Genomic DNA, 18451 nt, shown 5'->3' on the forward strand with positions numbered 1-18451 from the left:
AAGAAATTGCCTGTGAGGTTGAATTATTGAATGTATTGTTTTTCTCCTACGTGACACCAAGGGAATTCAAAAACTCTAAATTACATCCTGTATAAACAGAGAAAAGGAAGGCAGTTTTAATACAGACGGATGAAATTCATGTGATGAAGTGGAAGAAGCATACACTAGACACCAGAAAAGCAGAAGTGAGGTTGCTGTACCTGACTTGCATAAGGTTGTGATGTGTCTTCCTATTGGGAAGTGCAAGATCTGGACAGCGATAATGTTCCCTTTTGTACTGTCAGAAAGCTGGTTAATTTGTCTGCCTTTCATCTCTCTGGGAGGGGTTCCTCATCTGTATTATTCTGCTTTTGATTTATATAAAGTCCAAATTTCATGAACTGAAACTTTAATATTCTGAATAGTATTTAGTTCTCACTTATAATATTTTCAATGGCTGCAGGACTTTCTAGTAAGGGTTTATATTTTATATTGGATACAAGAATTTCCCATTTTAAATTTGCTAAGGTTTTTTCATCTTATCTTATGTAATTGATGTTTAAGTATTTAAAGCTGTCTAGGGCAGTGGGCTCCAAACTTTTTTGATCGCACATACCGACCAGTAAAAAATTTTTGAGCATGCACCCGCAATATATGCGTATTTATTTACTTATAAATTACATACATGTGCTACTGTATTAGTATATTGCATTCTAAAACGTGCAGAAAAAATTTTTTAAAAAGTACAAGATAAAGATGAAATAAACACTATTTTAAACATATTTTTTATTTTATGAATGGTACAAAAATACTTTTTTCCTGCATCCTAGTGGATTGTCTTGCGCACCCCCTGGTGTGCTTTGGAGAGCAGAGTGGGTCTGGGGTATTGCTATTCACAAAATACAGGTATGTAAGCAGGAATGAAACATTGCGTAATTCATTTCTCTTGATAAGGGGAGTGTAAATGGTAGCAGTGAAACACTTGTTGCAGCTCCATTCTTCATGTAAAGTCCTTGACTGGTAACTGATTGGAACTATCTCCATCTTTTTCACTGAAGCAAAGCTTTAGTGATGTACCACTCTGGTTTAAAAGGCAGATAGATATTTCTGTATGGGGGGGACCCCCCCAATACATAATCAATTGTAAACAGCTTTCTCAGAAAAGAACTTCAGGCAAAGGATACAGGTAATTAATGTAATTCCAGTTATTCCTATATGGTAGGCTGAATTGCTTTCATATATTTAGAGAGTGAAAGAGATTGTTTTCTATCCTGTGCAATCATGTGATAAGCACACATAATTACATACACATTCCAGCTCTTACATGATGGGGTTCTCCCTCTGTGCACATTAATGCATACAGATTTCCTAGACATTAGATACACTAATATCTATAGGTAGTCCTTAATGTGTGTGTAACTAAGGTTACCTTGAGCACAATTGAATAAAATGTCAAATAATATTGTGACAGGACCCTTACTGAAACAAAGTGTTTTCATCAACTGTGCTTAGCATTGCAAATCAAAGCTTAAAAAAATACTTCATTACAAGTATGATACTGGTTTTGAAAAAGGGAGGGTTTTATTTTTCTCTCCTGTTCGTGGAACTGCACTTTCTTTTTTCTGGGGGGGGGGGGGGGGGGGAATTGCAGGAGAAAGATGAAAGGGATTCTTCTTGTGTGCTCCCCAGTGCAATCGATGTAATACTAAATGATAAGTTTATTGTGCCATTCAACACTATGTTAGTTTTTCCTTTAGGGTTCCATGTATCAGTATGAAATTTTAGTAGTTCCCATTGAGATTGCTAGCAATTGAGAATGCTCAGCCTTTTAATGAAAATAGCCCTCAATCATATGAAGAGTAATACAAGTTTGACAGTAACATACTGTTGTGGTTTAACCCCAGCCAGCAGGTAAGCACCACACAGCCGCTCGCTTACTCCCCCCCACTCCCAGTGGGATGGGGAGGAGAATCGGAAAAAAAATAAAAATCGTGGGTTGAGATAAGAACAGTTTAATAACTAAAATAAAACAATAATAATAACAATAATGATAATGATAATAATAACCATACTAATGAATATAACAAAAAGAGAGAGAAATAAAACCCAAGAAAAGACAAGTGATGCACAATGCAATTGCTCACCACCTGCTGACTAATGCCTGAGCAGCGATCCACCCCTCCCAGCCAACTCCAACCAGTTTATATACTGAGCATGACATTCTATGGTATGGAATATCCCTTTGGCTAGTTAGGGTCAGCTGTCCTGGCCACACTCCCTCCCAGCTTTTTGTACACCTCCTCCCTGGCAGAGCATGGGAAACTTGAACAATCCTTGACTTGGGATAAGTGCTACTTAGCAACAACTAAAACATCAGTGTGTTATCAACATTATTCACACACTAAATCCAAAACACACTGTACCAGCTACCAGGAAGAAAATTAACTCTATCCCACCCGAAACCAGGACACAGATGTAAGCACAGTATTTCCACCCCTACATGTATACCTCGGATAAGCTTAGGCTTGAAATGCAACAAGACACAAAATGCAAGGTGCTTGGTTTTTTCTTTTTTCCAAGTGTTTTGTCATCCTATACATTAGACTAAAGCTTTGTTCAGTAATTAGCTGCGTTCTTGAGGTTGAAGGTAACGTTGATTCCGTATTTTCATTTTTGCCTCAACTTTCCATCCTTCCCACTGCTTAGTCCCTTCACTGGGTGCAATTCATCTCTCTATACTATTTCCTTGTAAATCCTTCTTCCACTTCTATTTGTAGGAGAAAAATTAGGTTTTAGTAAAATGGCTTGCACTTGCTTAGATGCTATGTTACTTTTAGTGAGATCACGCTAAAATACAAGAAATAATACAAATGTGTCTTCAACTACAGTAGTAAAGTAAAAGGCACTTTTTAGTGCCTGTAGTAGTTAAGAAAAAGCACACATAGTTATTTTGGGGGACTGTAAGTATAAAATTGTGTATCCATGCTTTTGCAAACAGCACACATGAAATGCTATGGATTTATGAATGGGAAGTATTCTTTGAAGTATGATCCATACTGCAAATTTTTGCATATTGTTACAGTGTGGACAGCTTTCTGAGTCTTATGATAGGTTCCGATTTCAGTGTAAAGACACGATTATACTTTTTGAAAAGAAACATTTAAAAGAAGCCCAGCCTGGGGATGGGAGATACAGGCTGCGGATGGAAATACCGATATGAAATTACTTAACTGGGAGGTTAAACCACATAATTGTAATGGTTCCTTCTGCTTGTAAAAATTACTGGAGCCAGTTCTTCAAGTAATCTCAAGGGATCAATTTAGCTCCTTGGAAATTAAATTTTACAAGTAAACTACTGTATTTTGATTATACCTTAATCAGAAACGATGTATTTTGGAATTGTTTACTTAAGCTGGTTCAACTTTCCCCCAGTAAACTATATGCATGCCAAGGTCACTTTGTGTAGCTCTTAATGTTATTAAATCATGTTGATGTTGCATTATTGGAAATGCAGCCTTTAAAGTATCTTGCAGATTTGCCGCTTGCCTCAGCACTCGAAGGACTGAAGAGCAGGTTCTTTAGAGCTTTTGGCTCCAGCTTTCCAAGGTGGAAATGTTGGTTGAAAATAAGACCATTTTGAGTTTGCACTCAATGAGACTGCAAAAACCAGAATACTGATTACAGTTCTAAAATGCTTTTTTCCACCCTGAAATTTTAAGAAAACACTAATGCAAAACAAATGCATATGTTTTTGTAACAATTACTGAAATAGCATAAACTCTTGCCTTGTAACTTTACAGTATGTTTACCGACAGTTGTTGAGTAATTTAAAAAAAAATTTTTTTACATTTTCCCAGTATTTGTTCTTATTATTTTTAATATTTTATTTCTCATATATAGGATTTCTCTTTAGAGCAATTAAATTAATGTCCAAATATTTGCTTAATTTAGCCACAATGACTACTTGGTGTTTATGACGTTGTTCACACATCTACTTTCTTAGGTTTTTAAATCTCTGACCTTGATTTCTTGAGTACTTAAGTGTATCTCTGTAGAGGTCTTTGATTAACATTGCCGCTACCCTGGCTTGGAAGCTGGAGAACCAGAGATAAATTTGCAGCTGTGTTTGGTGATCAGCCCTGCAAGGTTTCTTAGCTCCTGTGTCTGCTAAATTGAAGTTAGCTGCATGGCAGTGGTAACATCTTGTACAAAGCAAAACAGCTTACATATGCGGTTGCCGGTAATATTTCAATTACTTCGATTGAAAGTGGGCTTGCAGTGCTTTGCATTTGATTTACAGTGTACTTCATTGGATGAGTTCTTTAATTGGAATTAATGGGTTTTGGCCTTGGGTTCTTTTGTCAGAAAATTGATTATGTGGTTTCCACTTACATTTTTGGGTTGTTTTTTTAGTAGGATCTGTGTCTCAGAGCTTGAAGAAAAATTTTATTTAATATCTTATTGATGCCGTTATCTAGCTTTGTTCTTCAAAATAGAGATACTTGTTTCAGAAATAAAACTTCTTATAACGTTGCCTAATGGATCATTTCAGAAGTAAGGTTCAAGGTTAAAATGTTCATAACTTTGCCATGTTATATCCTCACTTAAATTAATGGGGCAGGACTGGGCCATTTTTGATTGTTGTAAATATCACTTGCTTTTACTGTTGCATGCACAAAGATGACTGGTTACTTTATGCTGTGCTTAGGAAAGCTTGGCTGCCTGTGTGTATGGGGGGCTGTGTATTGGTTTTTCTCTTCTGCTTTTCTTCTGACTTTAGTATAGCTTGGGGGAAGTCTTCTGAATCGTTAATGTAATCATGATATGATTTCTGTGGAAATCTAAAAGAACATATGAAGCAATCAAATTCAGTTGAGTGAATATCAATAACTTCAAATAATTAGATACTATGAGGTATTAAGGCCAATTTGTAGCCCATTAAAATCTGTGGGGATTTTTCCACTGGTCTGATTGGCCTTTAAAACATATTCCTAATGTAAAGCACTCTTACTTGAAATAGATGAAGATGAGTTCCTTGGTCTGGTTATATGAAAATGCGCAAGTAATATACTAGTGTTTTGCAAATATATATATAATAAAAAGCATGTTTGCAGATAGCCATCTTCAGTTTGCCACTGGCTCACTAATAAAGGTAAATTTTAGACACAGAAAATATTAAGTAAATTCAAGCATAATAATCTAAGATATGGTGTCTTCAAGCTGCCATAAATAGCTATCCCTTTATGAATGCATTCTGTTTTGGACAAACATAATTTGTAGTGGATTCAGTCCTAAAACGTGTGTGCAGGACTGGTGTTGCCTGCTTTTGTTTTAAATAAATAATTTTTTAAAAATTATTTTTCTCTATTTAACCATGGATTTTCAAAGAGAAAGTACAGTTTATGTTACGTCATAGCGAAGAAAAGCAAATACTGTGAGGAGGAGAAAGGTTATGAGAGCTCTTGAGCTAGCTGCTATAAAAGATCTGATGCATGTAGTTCCTGGGTGCATATAGCTACTAGGTCAAAATACAGATAATTTTGAATGCCACAGTATTCTTCTATTCCTGCTGTATGGAGTATCCCTCTACAGCAAGTGCCTGTGCCAGAACCCAGAGCTTTTCAGATTCATTTGTGCTGCCCTGTGGTTTTTACCCAGCCGTATAGGGCTAGAACAGAAATACAGATACCTCTTATTATTGTAATTATAGATGGTGTTTTGGGAATATTTATCTGCTGTAAATGAGATTTTTCAGAAGCAAATCAGCATTACTCTAGCTTTGATCCCAGAGGAGAAAGAAGAGAGGTAGTTATCACAGCTTTTAACAAGAGAAAAGACAGGCCAATGCTGAACACTTCAGATTTTAAAAAATATGTGGTTGAAATTCCCTACTTGACACAGTGACTGCATTTTGGTGCGTAATTGTAATGGATGAAACCAAGTTCATCTGCCTTGCCATTGCCTTTTAGCTTGATCTGACTTGTTTCAGGCATAGTTTTTCTGGTTCTGGACTTCTTCTGCCCACTCCGCTAGTTATGCCAAATCATGTATCGCCTTTGTGACATGAAGAACTCTCTCCTGAGAGTTTGTAATATAAGCAACATTTCAATTTGATGTAAAGAGGCAAAAAACTAGTAAAGGCATGATCAGGCTAATAGGTAAATTAACCGGTTTAAAGGATTCATGCCAAATGAGACTTCTGGATAAAAGGTCAGAGATAATTTATGCATTTAGGCAAGATGCGTGCGCGCACATGCGCACACATCAACTCTCTTTTACGAACCCCTTCTTAGTTGTGCAATCACAACCCCTTGATAGAACTTGCATATTGGCCCATTTTAAAATAGACTGTGTAAGTCTGGAGTTTGCCTTCTTAAAGTCCTGATTGATTATTCAAAGAATAAAAAAGTTTTCATAAAACCTTTTTAACCTTTTTAAAATCAGTTTCTGTGACTTAATATAGATTTTGGATGAAATTGATCTCTTCAGCATGTATAAGAATTCATAAGAATTTTTAAATACTGAAAAAATCTAGTTCACTTCACTACTAAAAGCTTAATTCACCTGACAGCATTCTGGTTTTTAAAGGCAGGTTGTCATTCCGGTACATGGAAACAAATGAATAATGTTGTGTCATTCCTTTACTTAGACTGTTTACTGGGGGGGAATCTTACATCCTCAGGGCTTTCACTGTATCAGACATCTTTTAGTGAACTTCTTACTCAAAGGATATTATTTCTGAAGTCGCCGCTATTCTTCCTCCCAGATAAATTCCATTATGTGTTGCCAGTAACAATGCCTTGTCACTTTGTTGGAAGTGAAATTAAGTAATGCGTGTTCAAGTTGCTGGAAGATAGATGATGCAGTAAAAGTATTTCAGCTAACCTTAAAAGAATACATTCACTTAATGGCTAAAAATAGGATGCTTCTTTTTTAATGCTTAGGTTTTTTACAAATGAATGTTAGAATGCCAGTAGTAGCCCAGTGGGTGAAGCCATTTCTGTTGGGGGTAGGTTCTTTTCTTTAGAAATGCTGCTGGTGCCGTGCCACTCTTGAAAGCAATAGGGTTGCATTAATTCTTCTCTGCAACTCACTGAGCTGAAAGTAGGGTAAGACATTTGGATCTTGGAGTACTCAACATACATGCTTTCACCTCTCAGTCACTTATTTTAATCTGAGCCAGTCTGTTGCAAAAAAAACTAGTAGCTTTCCTGGATGTTTGCATTGAAATTACATTTTTTGATATTACAAAATCAGTATGAGTGAGATAGGCATTCTCGTAGCATCTTCATGAGAAATTTAGCAAGTGAACAAATGTGTTACTCCTAAAAACCCGTGTTACAGAGGGGCTGTCTAGAGAGTTCTTTCTACAGTAGAGTATTTAAATGCAAGGCTAATCAAAATATGTACATAATAGTTAAAAAATCAAATCACAATTAGTAAGTAGCCTAATTACTATGGACTATATCCCTGATATCTATTTAATTGCTTTTATTTCTTGTTTTTCAGATTGTTTGAAGGACGGTCACCAAGGAAGCCTGAGAAACTTAAGACCCTTTTCTGCTATTTTAGGAGAGTCACAGAAAAAAGTAATCCTTTATTCTTCTTTTGAGCTACAAAGCAGATACATGAAAAATTTAATCCCATTAAATTTAGAAATGGCTATGCAACATTATGATGGAAGTGTGTAACAAAAGCCAGCTTGCTAAGTACACTGATATTCATATTAATGTCACTTCTTCTCATATAGATGATGCATGCAATTAAATTTCTTGTACAGAGCTTACTCTGTTTTCTTTTTTCCAAGATATATATGTGGAGGGATGTGTAAAACAGAGAAATATTTTCACCCTCCTTTAAATATATATATAAAGTGTATGTGTATATATAAATATATATATGTATAATGTTTGTAATATATGCAACTACTTGCTGTACCACATCAGAATGAGAATGTAGAGGGAGCTTAGCACCATATGTAATCATTAAAATCACAGGCTTAAAAGATTCTGAATCAAGCTTCAGATTTCTTGCAGCGTGCACATTTAGTCCTTTGCCTATAATGTTTGTTGTTCTGAGGGATTTTCCACTACTTGTGTTGATATTTCAGGTTTTTACCTTCTATTTACACAAAGCAAAGCTGTTGTGAAGTTTTCCCAGTTCAAATAAAACAAGTGATAGCAAGACATGAGATATCCACAACTCTTTTAGACATTATTGCCGTATTTTCTTTAGTGTGCGTAGTCAGATCGTCTGTTGTTACCATGAATTTGAACATCTGCATAAGCTTTCAAAAATAGATTTATTTATGTGAGAACTGTATCAGAGCTCATATATTATATTTTGGGGGAGAAAGAGATTTTACTGCAGTAGCATATATCACATCTGCAGCAATATCCTTATAGTATTTTTTTAAAAAACTTTTTTTTTACATGTCAGTAGTTCACTATTAGCTTCATATTCTCTCAGAAGGGTTTGCTTTAAAAGGAAGACAGCTTTAAACTATTAAATATAAAAATCCCTTTACTTGATTCAATTCATCGTTCTAGTTCACCACAAATTAAATGCAGCTACATCCTGTTTTAGCTAGCAAACTTTCAGCAATGTCAATAGAACTAAATCTCTGAGGTAAAAAGTAAATTATGATCTATGTGTGGGACTGAGAAGAGATAGAGTGTACTAGCTATTTTTTATATTTGAGTAATAATGTTTTCATGCAAACCAAATCCTAAATTTAGGCAGCTGTGCCTGACCCCCTGTGCATATGAAATCTGTTGGGAACATGCTTTATGATTAGATTTCTTAATATTATAACTTTAAATAATATTTAATGAGATTCTTGAGTGCTCTTTTCTTGAATTAAAAATTCCTATCATACCTTTAAAAGACTCCATTTCTTGTTCTTTTTTGTCCAAGGAATTAGTAAGACTGAAGTAACTTAGCTCTATAAATTACTGTAATAATTTTGCAACTCTCTTTATTGTAAATGGTAATTGAATTCCTTGTAAAAGAACACAGTGGAGACTATATCAGCTGAAGACTTTCTGCTCAAAAGGTGAATGCTTAATTTGTAAAATATCACCACTGATACCAGAGTTCCCTTGTGGAAAAGCACTTGATTATTGAAAGCTCTGCACTTTTTTTAAGACCAAGCAACCCTTTTTTCTCCCTGCACCCCTATAATTTTGAAGAAAAGCATAGGATTATTTAAGGCTTTTGGAAGGATTTGTGTTCTTTACATACTGTTTTGAATGTTTTTCGCAAGCCAGCACAGTAGACTTACTGGAGCAAAGAAATGAGTCTCAAATTTTTTATTAGGATGACATCACCTAATAAAAGGTTGATATTTTCTTTCTGTTGCAAAACCGGACTTTTTTGAGTAAAATAAGGAGAGAAGGTGGTAATGCATCCTTCCTGCAATGAGCAACGGCTCCTCTTTTTCTCTTGTGGGCAGGAGTCTTTTTTCACTTGAAATACAGTGAATTTCACTAGCATTCTGGCAGGGCTGAAAACGGCTTGATATGGAATCCACTAACACTGCATCTTTATTGACATAGTAGGACTTTCTTGGAAATATGAGCTGCTGCTTCATCCATCTATGGGTTGAGTACTCTGTGCATTGCCTGTTGACACTGAACAGTAGTCACCTCTAAAGGTTCGCAATTTCTTGTTTTTAAGTGGCAGCACATTTTACTTCAGCTATTGAGTCCTTCTAGTAGTGTTTACAGTTTAAGTGAAAATCACTTAAGAAATAGTTTTTCCTTGATCTGGAAAAAGAAAATACTCAAACTCCAAGGGGAGAAGAGAAGTGTATATTTTGGTCTTCATGTTACTTGTTTTCAATTTGAGCATGGGCTGTCAGGGGAAAATTCAAAGCTGCTCTTGAGGAAAGTTAAGCTTTCGTGTTTCTGCCAAGAATGATGTTTGTTGTAATTTTAAAAGTTTACCACTTCAAAGAATCTAAGGACTAAAGCTCCAGCAGTTAATACATTTTCCTCTGGGGTTGATTTGCCTGTAGAACCTACGGGATTGGTGACGTTTACAAGGCAGTGTCTCCAGGAGTTTCCAGATTGGGAAAGGTAAGCCAAGCGTGTTAATGTAAGAAATTTCTTAAATCGATAACTGAATCCCATTCACGTGGAATTGATTCAGGCCTCGAAGACAATGTTTGGTATGAATTGTTATGGAGAAAAGTACAGAGGTAAGTGGGTGAACTGTCACAGGTAGTTTGAGTGCCCCAAAAATGTTTGTTTGCTTGTGAAGCCAACAAGTCTTAAGTGAATTTTTAAAACAGTAGTACATCTTTGGTGCTGTTGCTTGAGTGGGGAAAAAAAGAGAGAGATGACTTGATTTCAGAAATGACAGGAAATATAATGAAGTATGGGTGATAACCAGCATGAAAACAGAAGTGTTGCTGGTTAGCAAGTTAATGTGGGACAAACTTGTGTGAAAAACATAGAACTTCAATTTCACATTTGGGGTTTTATGGTGGAAGAGGTGGAGAATCTGAACAATTGACTATGTTAAACCTTTACAAATAGTTTCTGAAAGGAAAATTGCATTTTCGTTAATCCACCAGGGGTTTTTTTTAAACTACCTTATATTTAAGGTGTGCAAGAAGTTTGGGTTTGGATGTGTTTTCTTTTAAAATGGATCTCTGTGTGTGGAGATTCTGTAATCATCCTTTCTGTACAATATTTTTCCTTAATGATAGATCTCAGAAAAAACTGTCTAGATTGCATGTCACCTATGAAGGCACCATTGAAAGCAATGGGCAAGGTATGCTACAGGTAAGCGCATCTAACAGTAAATGTGGCTTTGTCATGTCTTTGTCATACTTTTATGGTCTGCCAGCTTAACAAAGTTATTTGTTTATCCTCAATTGACTTAAATGACAAGATGTTATGTGGTGTAAAAGAAACATCAAAATTAATTCCATGGGCATTCTTAGTACTGCCAATATTCCTTAGCTCATCTAGTTTTGCACATGTACCTGGTACAGAAAGAACTGACAGGAAATCACAAGGCCTGGACAGGTCTTCTGGTTCAAACCAGGATCAAAGATTGACAAGATAAAAGTTTCAGGCTGTGATCTTGATGAGCTGTCAAGGGTTTCAGTTTATTTTTAAAAAATTATTCTTGTGCCCCAGACAGTGACCAGGTCAGTGGTTCAGCAGACTTTCTTGCTGCTGCCAGCACCACTGTTTTGGTCTTGGAGCCAGTCAGCAAAAAATTCATAAGGAGGATGTCCTGTCCATGTCTATAGCAAGGAACACATTTGAGGTTTCAAATTAGTTGTTTGGTTTTTGCTTTTCTTAAACAAACAAAAAAAAAAGTCTGCCTTCTAGAGTTCATTACAACTTCTTTAGCTGGGAACAAGTGCTGCAGAGGAGGAGGAGGAGGGAGAATAGGAAGACTTTTTTTTGCAATGCTTTTTGCTCAAACTTTAAAATGTCTTATGACTTTATGAAACTTGAGCACTCAAATGTGTATTGAAATTATTGAGAACTCAGCAACTGCTCAATAATCATTATTTTTCTGTTGTCTCTCTATTCAAATATACTATAACCTCAGAGGTGAGAGAAGGTTGAATTGTGCCTTTTCATGTGCTGTTTCTGTTGCACTCTGTAAAAGTGAGTATTGCCTAGGATTTTTCCTTTTGGCTGTTTCAAGTCTTATCAAACACAATATCTCCACTCAGATGAAGAGCGCTTACTCCAAGAGGGAGCAGGATGACCAAGGCAAGACAATGCAGGAGTCCACAGTGACCCCAGCCTCAGCGGGCAGGGTCGCTGGCTGGGGCAGGCAGACCAGGGATGGTGACAATAACAGTTTCTGCTGACAGGCTGGTAGACATCAGACAAAGGCAAGGTGATGAGTCAGGTCACAAAGGTCAGCAAATGGGCATCAGCAGAGGACAGGGCTGGGCATGGGCCTATACTTGATGTGTCTCAGGCGAGGTCCAGGACAAGGGGACCGTGTGCCGGGGCCAAGGATGGGGGCCCAAGGTGAGCCTACTCAGCACAGTTAAAAGTGCATTTGGAGCCCAGACGCACTGAACGTTTGGGTAGTTTTCACGTTACTTTTTTGTATCATAATCGAGTTCAGCAAATCTTAAACGACCGCAGTCCTTTGGTATTTCCAGGATAGACTTCAGGAATGCTTGCTGTTGTAGTGGCCGGCTCTCAGTGTGCTTTAGGCTTGACTCTGACTCCTGAATCAGTTTGTAATTTCAACGGATGCTCGTATCACTCCAGCAACTTTTGTTCCCTTCCTGTAAATGTGCTCTCATCAGCTACCTAAATAAAAATCAGTAAGAAGCTAATAGCATTTGAAAGATGAAGTGACTTTTTAAAATTATAAATTTATATGGGCAGTTAATTTGCATAAATAGTAATCACTTTATTGAATAAACCAAATCCTTTAAAAACTGTTGTCTATATAAAAACATAATTTGCAAAGTATGTATTATTGCATAAAAAAAGAGTCCAGAGCTTCTCTGTTTCATGCAGAAACCTTAATGATTTAAATGACTTGCCTTGTTTAAGTGTATTTCAAGGAGAATTCGTAAGAATTTGTAAGAAAATTTTAGGTACAGAACAACTGGTACAGGGGCAATGCTAATCTAAAAATGCTTCAGTGTGGACAGCTGGGGCAGAATGCTTATTAAAGGACAACTCAGTAATTCTTCAGTGTTCATAAAATGCAAAAAATACTGTAATTTGCTGTTTTCATCTTTCACATTTACTGAAATGCATTTTACTCTTAAATATGTGCTCTTCAAAGAAAACCCACAAAACTTGGATTCAGAGCATTTGAGATGCAAAACTTTATTTTGCTGTGTAATATCTCACTTGTCGTCTTTTAAGTTTTCTGAGAAGTAGAAAGGAAAAAAATACAAAGACATTCTGTTGAACAGGCTCTGTCCTGCTGCTTGTATTTCAAGTGATTCCAGCAGATTTCAACAGAATTATTGAAATTTGTACGGGACTTCGTCTACCTCGGTAAATGAAAGGATTTTATGCTGTTTGCTTATCTAATAATCCTCCTGAATATATTTTTGTTAGGTTGACTTTGCAAACCGTTTTGTTGGAGGTGGTGTGACTGGGGCAGGGCTAGTTCAAGAAGAAATTCGTTTTTTAATCAACCCAGAACTGATTGTATCAAGGCTCATCACTGAAGTCTTGGATCACAATGAATGTCTTATCATCACAGGTTAGTCTCCACAGAAAATGTTTCACATCTTACTCTGGTTTTATATATAGAAAATATATTCCAAGTTGAAGTTTAGTATTTTTAAATGCTGTAGGGATAAAAAAAAAAGAAAAAAAAATAATACTAATTTGACAAAGAACTTCCTTCTTCACCCCACCTCTTAAGACCATAGGGCTTCTGTTTCAATAGATGTTTTGTGAAGGAAACATTAAAAAAAAAAAAAGTGACAGCAAGCAGACAGAACTTTTTTTTTATCCTATATAAATGTGTTTGAGGACTCAGTGTCTTTAGGCCTAGCTAAAGAATACTGTTGGGCAATATAGGTAAAAGCCACAATTACCAGCTATCAGTTTGTCCCAGCTATTAGGAGGTAATGTTTCTGTTACGTTAAAGCAGGGATTTTTTTTTTGTTCCTGTCTGGAATTTGTAAAATTTGATGTGATCAGTGGGATTGAAAACTCTGAGAAGAGGAACTGCCTTCTGGTTACAAAAAGGGGAGGAACTGGAAGAGGAGAAAATCAGCATCCATTAGAAACAGTAAAAAGTCAGGAAATGTCTCTTAAGGAATTTGATCTTGTTAAGTTACAAGCATGTGTTTGTGTTACTTGTAGGGTAGTTACGGGTTCCTAATTACATCATCAAAAACTAAACACTTCTCCAGTATGTTGTTGAGGGGCTGTGTATGGAGATGAGCTGTCTGTCCAGTGCTTTGCTGAAAGCGTTTTTCCTTTTGTTTCCACCTCTGTCATAGAACTTGGAATGTTTTATTATCCATTGGATCAAAACAGTTAGCATCAAAACACCAAATGTCGCCATTAAGAACTGGAGAGGCCCAGGTCATGCTGTGTGTGGCTCAGTTGTATACACAGGAACACAGTGGGCATTTTTCATGACTGAAAAATAAAATGATGCTATAATATTTTTTTATTTACTCTAAAGAACAGCTATGAAGAAAAAATATTTGATCAGGGAGATCCTCTGGGTAAATACTGTAATACACTATGTATATTTTATATTTTTCAGTCTGCTATAGTAAAAAACATTGGGTTTAGTTACCTGAGCTACCTCAACAGTCAGGAATTTGTACAGTTACTAGAACACATTTCTTGGAAAAGTCCTTCCAAAGCACTTCTTTCTCTCGCATGCATGCACAGTAAAAATTTGAGCTTAGATCTTGCAAATCTTACTGTGTCCTGAGCTATTGATTGTACTGTGCAGAGCATCTTTTAGTTTTCGTTTTATACTTGGTAATCTTTTTAAGAGTGTTTTATTTTGTTTTTCCACCCTGCCAAAATTAATGCCTTTTCTATGAAATCTTCTTGATAAATTGGCTTTTGTGATTACCTTTTAAAAAAACGAGTCAGAGAATTCTTGGCCATCGCCGATTTCTGTTGTGTATTTTGGATATGATACTATAACAAGATTAACATGTTGAAATACTGTCCTCTGGGTGAGGCTCCTCTGGGGAGGGTAAAAACAGAGCACAGCTATCAGTCTGTAATAACTGCTTGGGGGAAAACACTAAATGGATGTTTTGAAAGACCTTCTTCCATTCCCCTGCAAAAAAACCAGTGATTTGGCATGAACAAATAAAGGTGAGGATATTTTTTCACTGCGGCATTATTCTTTTAGTTTTCTTGAGTACTTTATAGTGTTTTGCAATTAGTATTTGTGATATGGTGTTCTTCTCTAATGGAAATGGCCATTCCATCATTTTAATTTCATCACTGGAGCTTTTCCACCTCAGTTCTTAGCCAAGTCTCCACTGCGTGTCACAATCCTCTTGATAAATTACATTCTTTGTGATGCATCTTGACTCAGCGGCCTAATGGGTATAACTGTGCAGCTTAAATTTGCAGAAGAGTCTGAGAAATTGGAGAGAAATTAAATTTGTTGTGATTGCACAGTATCTGGTTAAGATCACTGCTGTAATGAATATGGAACTGGTCATGCAAACAGTCAAGTTATTCCACACAGACATCTACCTACAGAAATGTCAGCAGCAATGCCAAAGATTTCCACAGCTGCATTTCTGGTAGAGCTGTGAATAAGTATCAGTGGTTTTCATTCAGTTTTTTTTTTCTTTTTTTTTTTTCCCTTCTTTTTTTTCCTATTTGAGTTCATGTATACTCAGGTGATGTTAAGAGCAAATGAAGCTGTATTCCATGTTTGCTTTAAATCTACTGACTGAACAATGGCCAGTCCTGACTACATCTTAGTGATGCATTTTCAGAGACTTCTAAGCACATTACCCATGCAGTAAATGAGATCAGATAATTGGTTCAGCTGAAAATTTACTTAGAGGGGAAAAATTGTTTTTCAGCTGGATTTAGCAAACTGATCGTGCCACTGTCTGGAGAGCCAGAAGACTAATGGTGGTGCAAGATAAGGGTCAGAAGAACTGGTTGAAAAGGAGAGAAAGACCTTCCCCTCACTTTTGGCAGTAAATGTGCATTTATGTTGGTGACTACAAAACTATACTCTTGCACTTTTCACATGTACTCCTTTTTATTCAGTAATAATTGCAACTCTCTCTAGATGGAGGAGGTCCCATAAGCACTAACACTTGGCAATTTCACTATTTGTTTGATGCTGTAACTATTACAAGTTTCACAAAGAATGTATTTTTGAATGGTACTAGTATATACTTTCTTTTGACTTTAGGCTTTTTTAGTTTTTGTAACTTGTTTTTAAAGTTCTGATGGAACTGTGCTATTATGCTGTATTTGTGGCTTGGCCACAAAAAGATTCACCAGAAGCATTAGCATATCCAATTTTCCCATACTGCTTCTGTTCTTCCAGCAACAGCAGTTTGTATCCCAGTAGTTCACAGGCAAAAAGTGCTTCCAGTTGAATAACAATTATTGTCTGACAAATTTCCAGAGCTTTATTTATGAAAACCCATTGATTTTCATTAACTTTGCGTTTCTGGGACATGAGTTTAGAGTTCGTGTGATTTCTTTGAGTTTCTCTGTTATTGATTTTTTTTTTTTAATATATGTGTATTTGCTTGTTTGTTTGTTTCCTGGTGTTTTCATAATCAGACACTGCACTTCCCTAAAAATAAATGAAAACAATGACCCTTTTGAAAAAGTCAGCTTAATACTTTGACTGTCATTTAATCTATCCTGTTGCAATATCTTGATAACCTAGTCTTTTCTTTCCATATGCTAGACACCAAACAAAATGCTTCCTTTTCAAAGTTGGAAGTTTTGCTAAGTTGTCCCCTAAAGAGAGCTCTCAGAAGAGTCACGTAACTTTCTTGTCTGTCTTTTCTTACTATTTGCTCAGACACTTTTTCCAAGCATATCAGTAAAACTGAATTTTACCTATGTCAGGAAAAGTCTTACTGAAGATTGATAGCCTACAATTCGATTAGAAGGCTGACTTCTGAATATTTAAGCTGCTCACAGTTGTCCTTTGTACAAGAGCATGGATGTGTGTGAATATATAGGCATATTCTGCCACCCAACTTGGGGGACTTTGATTTTGTAACAGGAAGTGAATTCTGGGTGAGGAATCTTTTACCATCCCACTCATTTTGCATAGCAGCTTTCCAAAATAGCCTTGAGTGGTATTTGTGTGCCCTCAGTATGGTTATTCATCTAGACAAATCTAAATAAATAATGGGTGGATAATAGGGCAGATGAGTTAAAGAAGCGCTGAAAAGTCTTTTCAGTTAAAATGAATTTGGGTAGATGGAGAAAATGACTTGGAGTATATGCATAATTTTAAACAGTTTTTAACAGCTTGTGTTTCCTATGCTTGAGACTACTGAAAGCAAGCATTTAAATTCCCTTGTTAAAAGTGAATAGTTTTATGTTTCTGATTCTTCAACTTTTTATTTTTATTTAGAGATTGAAAAACTTTGATATTAAACATTTGTGTTCTCAGAGTATCACTAATCTGTGCAATCGTTAGGCATTACTGCTGTCTTACTAATCAGATGTTTTGTGCTGTCAGCTTGCACGTCTTTCTAAAACCTATTTTTCTGTTATATTTATAGGCATGGCTGGTGCCACTGTTTGTAGTTAAGGGGTTGCTTAACAGTTCTCTTCTTACTCGTATTGTTTATCACTTGTGCCAAACTGTACCTGTATGAGCTGAAAATTTCCAAACAGGGTATTCTTTTCAGTCCCCTACTTTTGAAATTCAGCTGTTGCAAGCTCAGAACAGGGGGAAAAGTTGTGATTTTGCTGTGGCATTACTTTAGGAGTATTTCTTTGAAGCAGTTGTGCAACTCCAGGTTTTGAAGCAAGGTCCTGAAATTCAGTAAAATGAGGTGAAGGACAGCCTTTTAGAAAGGTTATGATCTTTACTCTCAGTTAAAATGCTCTCCTTCTTGGTCTTGGGATAAACCTTTGAAAAAGGAATTGGCATAGCAGCGCATAATAGCTAAAATTACTGGAGGTCTTAGTGAGCTACTTTCTTATAGCCCGTAATGCTTGCCAAGATACCCTGCTGGACTTCTTCACAGAGCAGCCAAGTATGTTCCAGACCATGGTTTTGTGGGTCCTCGAGCTTTTACAGAAGTAGCTTCTTGGTACTGACCACTGTAGCCGAGAGCAGTGGCCTTTCGGTCCATTCAGTGCCATACATTGCTGTGATATCTGAGAATTTGTGTCAGGAACCATAGCGCAGAAATCATGCTGAACTAATGTAAAACAAAACAATAACAAGGGAAAGAGGTGTATTGGGCAATGAGACTAGGAAGCTTAACAGTCCTACCTATCCTTATGTAAGGTTGCCCTCAAGAGACTGTAGGGCTACAAACTGGGTAACACTGGCACGTTGGAAATCTGCTTGGTTTCTGACCATCAGGGTTTTCTTTGGCTTTATGGATTTTAATTTTGTTAGAGAAATAAAACTTGTTAGAGAAATAAAATATATAAACATATAGCTTGCCACATACACTTTTGAATCTCTTTATATTTTTCTTCTTATGTTTCCTAAAATGTCAGCCCAGATGTTTGCTAAATTGTGATGAAGTAAGGTTGCCACATTTTCAATAGTGGAATGACTATTTTATCATCGTGTTTAGGGGTAGTAGCCTCAAAAAAGAGAAAAGAAAAGCAAAATACTGGTGACGCAAAGGCTCACGGTCTTTCTTAACCAGGTATTAGCCAGTAAAACCTTAAAGATGATGGGCAGTTTATGGAGAAGCTATTGAACTTGAGAGTGGCCAAGTTGAAAACTATCTTCTTGTTTTATACTGGACGACATACATAGATCTGCACTTGTAATGTTTTATGCTGGA

General features: G+C 36.4%; 1 protein-coding gene across 4 annotated transcripts in view; it reads left to right on the forward strand.

Annotated features, from left to right (window-relative positions):
• Positions 1-18451, forward strand: part of PARG (poly(ADP-ribose) glycohydrolase) — a 74613-nt gene that overhangs the window by 40086 nt on the left and 16076 nt on the right. For all 4 annotated transcript variants that reach the window (XM_052799168.1, XM_052799166.1, XM_052799167.1 and 1 more), the window contains 4 exons: positions 7489-7568; positions 9998-10058; positions 10694-10769; positions 13047-13194. In XM_052799168.1, the coding sequence (XP_052655128.1) occupies positions 7489-7568; positions 9998-10058; positions 10694-10769; positions 13047-13194 (365 nt within the window). The remainder of the gene's footprint in view (positions 1-7488; positions 7569-9997; positions 10059-10693; positions 10770-13046; positions 13195-18451) is intronic.

This window comes from Harpia harpyja, chromosome 10 (assembly GCF_026419915.1).
Source record: "Harpia harpyja isolate bHarHar1 chromosome 10, bHarHar1 primary haplotype, whole genome shotgun sequence".
Classification (NCBI taxonomy): Eukaryota; Metazoa; Chordata; class Aves; order Accipitriformes; family Accipitridae; genus Harpia; species Harpia harpyja.